This window comes from Dipodomys spectabilis, unplaced genomic scaffold (assembly GCF_019054845.1).
Source record: "Dipodomys spectabilis isolate Male_0828 unplaced genomic scaffold, ASM1905484v1 ptg000752l, whole genome shotgun sequence".
In the NCBI taxonomy this organism is placed as follows: domain Eukaryota; kingdom Metazoa; phylum Chordata; class Mammalia; order Rodentia; family Heteromyidae; genus Dipodomys; species Dipodomys spectabilis.
Genome location: NW_024871429.1, coordinates 1,292 through 12,007, shown reverse-complemented (window position 1 = coordinate 12,007; position 10,716 = coordinate 1,292). Strand labels below are relative to the sequence as shown.

General features: G+C 61.3%; 1 protein-coding gene across 1 annotated transcript; it reads left to right on the top strand.

Moving 5' to 3' along the window:
* The first annotated feature begins 1,130 nt into the window (after window positions 1-1,130).
* On the top strand, window positions 1,131-2,621 carry LOC122102115 (potassium voltage-gated channel subfamily A member 6-like). Its single transcript, XM_042672651.1, has one exon. It carries the CDS (start codon window positions 1,131-1,133, stop codon window positions 2,619-2,621), a length of 1,491 nt encoding a protein of 496 aa, XP_042528585.1.
* Window positions 2,622-10,716: the final 8,095 nt, after the last annotated feature.

Sequence of the window (10,716 nt, the reverse complement as noted above, 5' to 3'; positions counted from 1 at the left end):
CCGGGGACCCCGCGATCGGAGCCCGGGACCCCGCGATCGGAGCCCGGGACCCCGCGATTGGAGCCCGGGGACGTGAGATCGGAGCCGGGGACCGCGATCGGAGCCGGGGACCCGCGATCGGAGCCGGGGACCCCCGCGATCGGAGCCCGGGACCCCGAGATCGGAGCCCGGGACCCCGCGATCGGAGCCCGGGACCCCGCGATCGGAGCCCGGGACCCCGAGATCGGAGCCCGGGACCCCGCGATCGGAGCCCGGGACCCCGCGATCGGAGCCCGGGGACGTGAGATCGGAGCCGGGGACCCCGCGATCGGAGCTCGGTGACCCCCGGAGCCCGGGCGCCCCGCGATCGGAGCCGGGGACCCCGCGATCGGAGCCCGGGACCCCGCGATCGGACCCCAGGGACGTGAGATCGGAGCCGGGGACCTGAGATCAGAGCCCGGAACCCCGAGATCAGAGCCTGGGACCCCTCGATCGGAGCCCGGGACCCCGAGATCGGAGCCCAGGACCTGAGATCAGAGCCCAGAGACCCCGTGATCGGAGCCGGAGACTTTGGGATCGGGGCCTCGGACGCGCGATCGGAGCCCGGGGACTCCGCGATCGGAGCCCGGGGACCCCGCGTTCAGAGCCGGGCACCCCGCGATCGGAGCCCGGGGACCCCCGGAGCCGGGCACCCCGCGATCGGAGCTCGGTGACCCCCGGAGCCGGGCACCCCGCGATCGGAGCCGGGGACCCCGCGATCGGAGCCGGAGACTTTGGGATCGGGGCCTCGGACGCGCGATCGGAGCCCGGGGACTCCGCGATCGGAGCTCGGTGACCCCCGGAGCCCGGGGCACCCCGCGATCGGAGCCGGGCACCCCCGCGATCGGAGCCCGGGGACCCCGCGTTCAGAGCCGGGCACCCCGCGATCGGAGCCCGGGGACCCCCGGAGCCGGGCACCCCGCGATCGGAGCCGAGCACCCCGCGATCGGAGCTCGGTGACCCCCGGAGCCCGGGGCACCCCGCGATCAGAGCCGGGCACCCCGCGATCGGAGCCGGGCACCCCGCGATCGGAGCTCGGTGACCCCCGGAGCCCGGGGACCCCGCGTTCGGAGCCGGGCACCCCGCGATCGGAGCCCGGGCGCCCCGCGGCCATGCGGTCGGACGCGGAGCCCACGGCGGGCGCGGACGCGCAGGACTGCTGCCGCAGCGAGCGGCTGGTGATCAACATCTCGGGGCTGCGGTTCGAGACGCAGCTGCGCACGCTGGCGCTGTTCCCGGACACGCTGCTGGGGGACCCGGGCCGCCGCGTGCGCTTCTTCGACCCGCTGCGCAACGAGTACTTCTTCGACCGCCACCGGCCCAGCTTCGACGCCATCCTCCACTACTACCAGTCGGGGGGCCGCCTGCGCCGGCCCGTGCACGTCCCGCTGGACGTGTTCCTGGAGGAGATCCGCTTCTACCAGCTGGGGGACCAGGCCCTGGCCGCCTTCCGGGAGGACGAGGGCTGCCTGCCCGAGGCGGGCGAGGACCAGCGCCCGCTGCCCACCCGGCCTTTCCAGCGCCAGGTGTGGCTGCTCTTCGAGTACCCGGAGAGCTCGGGCCCGGCCAGGGCCATCGCCATCGTGTCCGTGCTGGTCATCCTCACCTCCATCGTCATCTTCTGCCTGGAGACGCTGCCTCAGTTCCGGGCCGAGGGCCGAGGGGGCCTCGGGGTGGGTGACCGGCAGCGCCCGGTGTCCAGGGGAAGCCAGGAGGAGGAGGAGGACGAGGCCGAGCTCTTCCCCCCGGGCGGCGTCACCGGGGCCGGGGGACCCCTGGGCTCCCTGGGAGGGGGGCCTTCCTTCCTCACCGACCCCTTCTTCCTGGTGGAGACGCTGTGCATCGTCTGGTTCACCTTCGAGCTGCTGGTGCGCTTCTCGGCCTGCCCCAGCAAGGCGGCCTTCTTCCGGAACATCATGAACATCATCGACATCGTGGCCATCTTCCCTTACTTCATCACCCTGGGGACCGAGCTGGCCGAGCCCCAGACCCAGGCCGGGCAGAACGGGCAGCAGGCCATGTCGCTGGCCATCCTGAGGGTCATCCGCTTGGTCAGGGTGTTCCGCATCTTCAAGCTCTCCCGCCATTCCAAGGGGCTGCAGATCCTGGGCCAGACCCTGCAGGCGTCCATGCGGGAGCTGGGCCTGCTCATCTTCTTCCTCTTCATCGGGGTCATCCTCTTCTCCAGCGCCGTCTACTTCGCCGAGGCCGACGACGACGACTCTCTCTTCCCCAGCATCCCCGATGCCTTCTGGTGGGCCGTGGTCACCATGACCACCGTGGGCTACGGCGACATGTACCCCATGACCGTGGGCGGGAAGATCGTGGGGTCCCTGTGCGCCATCGCGGGGGTGCTCACCATCGCCCTGCCCGTGCCCGTCATCGTGTCCAACTTCAACTACTTCTACCACCGCGAGACGGAGCAGGAGGAGCAGGTGCAGTACCTGCACGTCACGTGCGGCCAGCCCACGCCGGACCTGGACGTCACCGACAGCGGCAAGCCGGATTTCTCCGAGGGGGTCGCCCGGGAACGGAGGTCCAGCTACCTTCCCACCCCACACCGGGCCCACGGCCCCGAGAAGAAGGTGCTCACGGAAGTCTGATCCAGCCCGGAGGGAGTCCACCCCACGCCGCCCACGGCCAAGGCTTCCTTCTCTTGTTCACGCCCCTCGCTCCTGGTCATCTTCATATTAACTCAGCACCCAGTACCCAGGAGCAGACATCTATCTCTCTCTATATACCCAGGGGGTGTCTTGTCAACCTTGAGTGCTTGGTTTAACCCATCGACGTGACATTTTGGAAACTCCACCCTACCTACCATGACTACTCGTTTGCGTGTGTGCATCTGTCTCGTGGACGAGAAGTACCTTCCCTTCCGATCCTCTCCCTCCCACCGGGGACTGGTACTCTCTCTGGAATGGCTGCAGAAAAGCAGCCAGGCCAGGCCGCACGTGGTACCTTGCTCCCTTGGGGTTGACACCTGTCCTTAGCCTCTGATCTCCTTGGTAACTTGGCAGGAGAGCCTGGAGGGGGGGGAGGCGGGACCCGTGCAGAGCGGCTCTCTGATGAATCATAGGCCCTCACAGCTGCCAATCATCCTGCAGAGAGCCGCCCCCCCCAGGCTGGGGTTGTATTCATGCACATCTAGCCTGGGATGGAACTGGAGGACGTGCAGATGGACCGAACTGTTTGAGGAATCCACGAGGGTCGGACCTGGTGGATTTATTTTTCCAGCTGTGGGACCCATAAGGGAACACTGGGCCCTCCCTCCTTCCCTCCTTTCTTCCCTCCCTCCCTCCTTCCCTCCCTCCTTGCCTCCCTCCTTCCCTCCTTCCCTCCTTCCCTCCCTCCTTCCCTCCTTCCCTCCTTCCCTCCCTCCTTCTCTCCCTGTTTTGAGCTTCCAGGAAGGTCTGCTTCTTTGAGCCAAATCCTTTTATTTTTCCCCCTCCTCCTCCTTCTTTTCTTGTAAGTGCCTTCCTGTGCAATGGGAAAATGGAATCACCAAGCCAGAGGATATAGAGCCAAGGAAGTGGCTAGAAACCACAGAGCTCAAGCCAGGGACCTCTTAGGAGGAACTGTCCACTACCAGGGACCAAGGAGAGCCTGCTTCCCCTCCCCTCTCCCCACCTCTACCCCTACTCCCCCCCCCCCCCCACCAATCCTTCCTGGGAGTCAGAATGGCCTCTGATGAGTCTGCCAAGCAATACCCAGACTCCAGGTGTGGTGTGAGTGGTTTGGAGGCCAGAGGGGAGGCTTTGCTGATTCAAATATCCACGGGCAGGCTGGGAAGGTGGCTCAGTGGTAGAGCGCTCGCCTCGCATGCATGAGGCCCTGGGTTCGATTCCTCAGCACCACAGAAGCAGAAAAAGCCAGAAGTGGCGCTGTGGCTCAAGTGGTAGAGCGCCAGCCATGAGCTGAAGAGCTGAGGGACAGCGCCCAGGCCCGGAGTTCAAGCCCCATGACCGACCTATGGTTTTCCATGAGGTTCCATGGGACCTTTCTGTATCTGTAAGGTAACAAGGGGGTTCCTATCTGGGAAGCCATCCTGTCTCCCCAGCTACCCACTGTCCCATAACTCTGTCCCTGCCGCGCAGCCGTTCCGTGGCCTGCCTTGGGTGAACTGTGCTGTCCCTAGAGCTGGGCCTCTTCAGGGTTGGAGTCCAAAAGGACTGTTCACTGCTTTTCATTCTCTATCTACTTTTTAATTTTTCCCCCCATTTGTCGGACCTGAGGCTTGAACTCATGGCCTGAGCGCTGTCCCTCAGCTCTTCAGCTCAAGGAGGGCGCTCTACCCCTTGAGCCACAGCACCACTTCTGGTTTTCTAAGTGGTTCATTGGAGATCAGAGTCTCATGGACTTTCCTGCCCAGGCTGGCTTTGAACTACGATCTTCAGAGCTCAGCCTCCTGAGTAGCTGGGATGACAGGCGGGAGCTATGGGCGCCTGGCTCTCTTATTTTCTTAAAAAGATCTGGAAGGGCAGTTGTACAAGAGACAGGCAGCCTTGGTGGATTAGTTTGGGTGCTGCCTGCCCTCCCTCCCCCTAAGAGGGACTGTTCACAGTCTGGATTTTTTTTCCTTTCATGAGGCCCTGCGGGGTAACTTTAGTGCTTAGAGTCTGTCTCTGGGCCTCAGTTTCCCTACCTATTAAACGGGAGCCTCCGTGGTTTCGCTGTCCCATGGGGGAAGCTGCTTTGCCGATGAGCTGACTGATAATAAATGGATCTGATTCTTAATTAATCCTCTCCCCCTCCCCTACCCCCCTCCACACCCTCTCTCCCTTTCCTTCCCCCCCCCCAAACCCCAGAAGCAAGGAAAGACACTCCAGGGAGTTTCTACTTGGAGTTCAAAGCTTAAGAAGCAGCCATGATGGACCGCTCACCTTCCAAAGGCTTCCTGGGCCTCCAGAGCTGAGCCTCTGGGCCCGGGCCTCCATCTTCCCCTTTACTTTTCAGGATGAAGGGAGGGGTCCCTCAGCCAGGCTGGGGGGTGGTGAGTCCCCCCCTCCTTCCCTCTCCGCCCGCCCTCCACCCCCACCCCCAGCAATTCAACATCTTCATCCCAGGCCCCGATCAGAAGCGAGTCCACCCCCCCTTCCATCGCCCCCCCCCAACCCCCAGATCTCTCCAGGAATGAATGGACCTGCATGCATGCGTGTCTCTGCGTGTGCTGTGTGCGTGTGCGTACGTGCGCACACGCGTGTGTGCGATTGTTGCCATTGTGGAAGCGCAGGTTACCTTCTCCTTCCTGTCAGAGCAGGCCCGAAAACCACGGTTTGGAGAGCCCAGGGCTCTCAGGGGACTCGGGTTGCCATAGCAACCTTCTAGACTGTTCTCTCTCTCTCCCTCTCTCCCTCTCTCTCCTGATTCCCTGGGCACACAGACCGTTCATCCCTCCCGATTCAAGAAGCAGCCCCCCTCAACTCTTCCATACACCCTGTACCCCTCTTCCCCGACCCCCCTGACCCCCGCCATGACCCCTTCGGGTTATCAGAAACTCAAATGGCTGAGAACTGCCCCCCCCCATCCAGGTCAACCAACATCCATGTTATAGGATGACTGGTATTTGTCTTTAGAAAGTAAGGGGAGCCCTCTGGGAAGGGGGGGGTACACTGCCCCCCGACACTGCAGCCAGGCCAGGCCGGGCCTGGTTGGAAGAAGTCACGTCAGCCTCGTGTGATGGAGAGAGAGGAAACGCCATCTTTGCCTGGGGGGTATGTCAGCCGTGGTTCTTCGGGATTCTGCCCTTCTCCCCCTCGACGTGGGCGCCGTCGCGAGATCTCGGGGGCAGCGGTGACACCGTGAGCTCAGTGTGGCCTTCCTGACCACGTGGGGACTCCCAGGACAGCCAGCCGCCTGCATCTGAGGTAGGTCCCCCTCCAGGGGAACGTGGCGCCGGACCTGCCCACCCCCCCCACACCTGCAAAACTAGGGCTGGGGAGGGGGGCCTGGGGAGCAGGCGGGGATCCCCACGTGGCCTGGCCCTGGGGTCCTGCGGTCCTGGGGTGCATTTCATGTCCCCTGGACTCCATCCACAGTGCTCCTTCTCTCTAACCTTCACCGTGCGGCCTCTGCCTTGTTGACGGCCGGTGGTGCTGGGATTTGAACCCAGGGCCTCATGCTTGCCAGGCAGACGCTGCACCGTGTGAGCCACGCCCCCGGTCAGCCCCTCCCTCTCTCCCCTTCTCTTCTGGGTGTTCTAGAAGCTTCCCTCCTCTGTTGTTTTAAACCTTCCCGCCCTCTCTCTCTCTCTCTCTGTGTCTCTTTCGGTCTCTGTCCCTCTGTCTGTCTGTCTCTGTCTGTCTGTCTCTGTCCCCCCCCATGGTTCTAGTTCTTGGGAGGCTCTGTGGTGTTTTGGTCACAGTTTGGGGGGGGTCTCAGCCACGTGTGACCCGATGTTTATGGAGAAGCCGGCGTCCAACCTCTGGCCCAGGGAGCCATGGGGTCTCCTGATATGGAGCCTTGGTGTGTGTGTGTTTGGGGGGGAGTTAGAAAAATGTCCCCGGAAAATGTCCTCCACATATAGGAATGGAAGAGAGAGTGGAGAGAGGGGGGAGGGAGGAAGAGATAGGGAGAGGAGGGAGGAGGGAGAGAGGGAGAAAGGGAAGGAGAAAAGGAAGGAAGGAGAGAAGGAAAAGGAGGGAGAGAGGAAGAGGAAGAAAGAAGGAAAGAGAAAAGCAGAGGTAGAGAGAGGGAGGGAGAGATGGGAAGGAGAAAGGTGGAGGGAGGGAGGAAGAGAGCCAGGGAAGGAGGGAGAGGAAGAGAGAGAGAGAAGGAGGGAGGAGTCAGGAAGGGAGGGAGAGAGGGAGAGAGAATGGATTTGTTCAGCCTTAGAGAAGCACGCGAACGTCGCGAGATCTTGTCCATCTGGAGCTCTCTGCCCTCCCCTGAAAATGACCCTGTCATCCCAGCGACTCAGGAGGCTGAGATCTGAGGATCGAGGGTCAAAGCCAGCCTGGGCAGGGGCTGAGTCTGATCAGGACTTACTTGAGTCTGATGACCCCAGGAAAGCGGGGTGGGGGGCTTACAGTGCTGAGAGCTGGGTTTGGAGGTTCAAGATCGACTATGTAGCGTATTACTGGCATGGGGCGGGGAATATTTGTCTTCTACCACTTAAAGAATACATCAGGGACCTCGGGCAGCTGCTGTTTGCTGGTGCTGTGTGCACCTGTGCACGAGTGTGTGTGTGTGTGTGTGTGTGTGTGTGTGTGTGTGAAATCTGATGATCACCTATTAGGAGAGGTGCATGCTTTCTTTTCTTCTTTCTCCTTATGATACTATCAGGCCATTTTTTGGGTTCCCTGCAAGCGTGTGTTGAGGTCACCCGAGGAATTTCACGGCGTCGAACCCCCAAACCAACAAGCAAACAACGCAACCCTACAAACAAACCAGCTCACACCTGTGAGCGACCCCGGGGGCGGGGGGTGGGGTGGGGTGGGGTGGGGTGGGGGGGAGGCGGGGATCCTCCGATCTTGGGGATCTCGGTTGGTTCTAAGCCAGTCCCCGGCTGGAGAGTCTGTGTATGATGCGGGTTTCTCATGGATGAATCAGCAAAAAGCTGGCAGGTGGAGGTGTGGCTTAAGGGGTAGAGCGCCAGCCAGAAGAAAAGAAAAAAAGAAAAAAAAGCTCAGGGAAACAGCGCCCAAGGTCCAAACTTACAATGTCAGCACACACACACACACACACACACACACACACACACACACACACACGCACACACACAGCGCAAACAAATCCTCAAGCCTGCACGCACAGGTGCCATGCCCTGGATCCGCCCCCCCCCCCCCCCCAGCCCTTCCCCAAGAGCCTCATTATCTCCTGGCAGCCAGATGATGCAATCCAGTCATCTCCGCTGCTTTGCGCAGGTCTTGCTGCATCCTCTGCCTGCCCTGCTCTATCATAACATCGGGGGAGATGACCTTCTCGCTGTCCCCGGCTCTGATTGGTCCCGCCTGGAGCCATGGCCTGGGGAGGCCTCAGCGGCGAGTGCTTTGAGCATGTCACGGTCACTTAGGGAAGAGAAATCCCAAGCATGCAAGCTGCAGGGCTTCTCCTCTGTCTCCTTTAAACCGGGCTGCACGCAGGACAGCGGGGCCCCGGGGGACAGAAGAAGAGGGGTGCGTGCAGCCTTGGAGGGGTTGGGTGTCCTTTCCCAGATTGCGGGGTGCAGGAGCCAGCACCCCATTTCTCCTGTGGGCTGGGTTTTTCCCCAATGAACTGCTTTCCTGCTCTGGGGTTGGAGGGCTGTGTGTGTGTGTGTGTGTGTGTGTGTGTGTGTGTGTGTATGGTGGTGATTTTCCTGTCTCTGCTTTGAAGGGCATCGCCCTTCTGGGGACGAATACCTTTGTGTCCTATCGTCCCTTACCTGGCTGGCTCCTTAGAGCTTGTCCCTGTGATTTGTAGAACAAAAAAAAAGAAGAGAGCTGGTACCCACGGCGCACGCCTGTCAGCCCAGCGACTCAGGAGGCTGAGATCTGAGGATCGTGGTTCAAAGCCAGCCTGGGCAGGAAAGTCCGTGAAACTCTGATCTCCCATGAGTCACCGGAAAACTGGAAGTGGCGCTGTGGTTCAAGTGGTAGAGCGCCTGTCTTGAGTGAAAGAGCTCAGGGATAGCATCTAGGCCTTGAGTTCAAGACCCAGGATGGACCAAATAAAGGAGGAAGAAGAGGAGGAGGAGGAGAGGAGGAGGAGGAAGGGGAGGAGGAGGAGGAGAAGGAGAAGAAAGAGGAGGAGGAGGAAGAAGAGGAGGAGGGGGAGGATTAGCATGACCAGCAGATAGTATGAATTCTGCTCACGTCGGCTCTCTCCTGACCTGTCCTAGGCTTTGTCCTTTTGGCTTTGTATCAAACACCATTACTCACTGGGGACTGGAGAATTTTTCCCTAAGGGGAACATGGCCTGGTAGGCCTGCTTCATCTGCCCCTGGAAAACATTCTGGAACATTCCTCAGAACAACCTGCAGCAGGCTTCAAGGAGCTCAGACAGATCCTGGCTTTTTTCTTCCGTGAGAGCAAAGCCAGCATTTCAAAAGGAACCTGCAGGGGGCCGTCAGCTCGATCTCTTTGTGTGCGTGTGTGTCGGTCGTGGGACTTGAACTCAGGGCCTGGGCGCTGTCCCTGAGCTTTTGTGCTCAGGATCAGTGTTCTACCACTTGAGCCAGAGCTCGACTCTTGGCTTTTTGCTGGAGATAGGAGTCTCATGGACTTTCCTGCCCAGGGTTGGCTTTGAACCGTGATCCTCCGATCTCCACCTCCGTGGCTCACGGTCCCTGGGCACTGCTACTTTTGACAGCCGTGTAGTTCTCTCCAGATACCCTCCCTCCCCTCCCTCTCTGCCCCTCCCCCAGGGGCACTCACAGTTTTTGCAGGAAGGAGGACAGGGAGGGTGGGTGAGTGGGTGGGGGGCAGGCATTTTCCTGGGGCCCCAGCCTTGCCAGGGGACCTGGCGCCCTCCCAGGCCTGGTTAGTTCCAAACCCATCAGCCTCCTCTGCTGTGTGACCCCGCAGGGCAGGCTGTGGCGGCTGTGCTGGGCCTCAGTTTCCCTTCCTGTCCAATGGGGATCATTACAATACATGGGACCACCCTGAAAGTTACCCAAGTGCTCCTAGGGGCCGGAGTAGCATGTTCACAGGACATGTATTGAGCAGCGTATAAGGACTGGCTACTTATATATTTTGGGGGGGCTAAGATGGGCTAGTTTTGTGGTTTTTGAGGGTTACTAAGGATTGAACCCAGGACCTCCCATTTGCTAGACTAACTTCCTTCCTTCCTTCCTTCCTTCCTTCCTCCCTTCCTTCCCTCCTTCCCTCCCTCCCTCCTCCTTCCCTTCTTCTTCCCTCCCTCCCTCCTCCCTCCCTTCTTCTTCCTTCCCTCCCTCCTCCCTCTCTTCCTTCCTTGCTCCCCTCTTTCCTTCCTTCCCTCCTATCTTCCTGAAATATGATAAATCTCTTCCTTCTGCTTTTCTCTTGCTTTTTATCTATTCTCTCCTCCCCCTCCCCTCCCCTGCCCCCTTCCATGTCCTCCCCTCCCCTCCCCTTTTCTTCTTGGGAGATCTGGCCTGACTACTGGCTTCAGACCCCTTTTTGTTGACATGGCCAAGTGAGCGCCTTGGCCTGACGGCTGGAAACCTGGGGCTCAGTGGGGTGCAGGGCGGCCAGCGGCTGCCAGGTGTCCAGGCTCTCTGGCCTGGGAGGGGCCTTGTGGGCGGGGCCTGCGGTGGCATGGGCGGGGCCTGGAGTCCCTGTGGGCGGGGCCTGGAGTCCTTGTGGGCGGAGCCAGAGTACCTCATGGGATGGGCCTGGGTCTCGTGGGCGGGCCCTGGAGTCCGGTGGGCGGGGCCTGGGGTCTCATGGGCGGGGTCTGGAGTCCTTGTGGGAGGAGCCAGGGTAGCTCATGGGCGGGGCCTGGCGTCTCATGGGCGGGGCTGTGGAGCCTTTTGGTGGAACCTGGTTACCCTATGGGCGGGGCCTGAGGTCTCACGGGTAGGGCTTGGGTACCTCGTGGGCGGGGCCTGAGGGCTTATGGGAGGGGCCTGGGTACCCCAAGGGATGAGCCTGGGGTCTCATGGGCGTGGTCTGGAAACCTTATGGGCGGGGCCTGAGGTTTCATGGGATGGGCCTGGGGTCTCATGGGCGTGGTCTGGAAACCTGATGGGGCGGGGCCTGCGGTCTCATGGGCGGGGCCTGGGGACCTCGAGGCGGA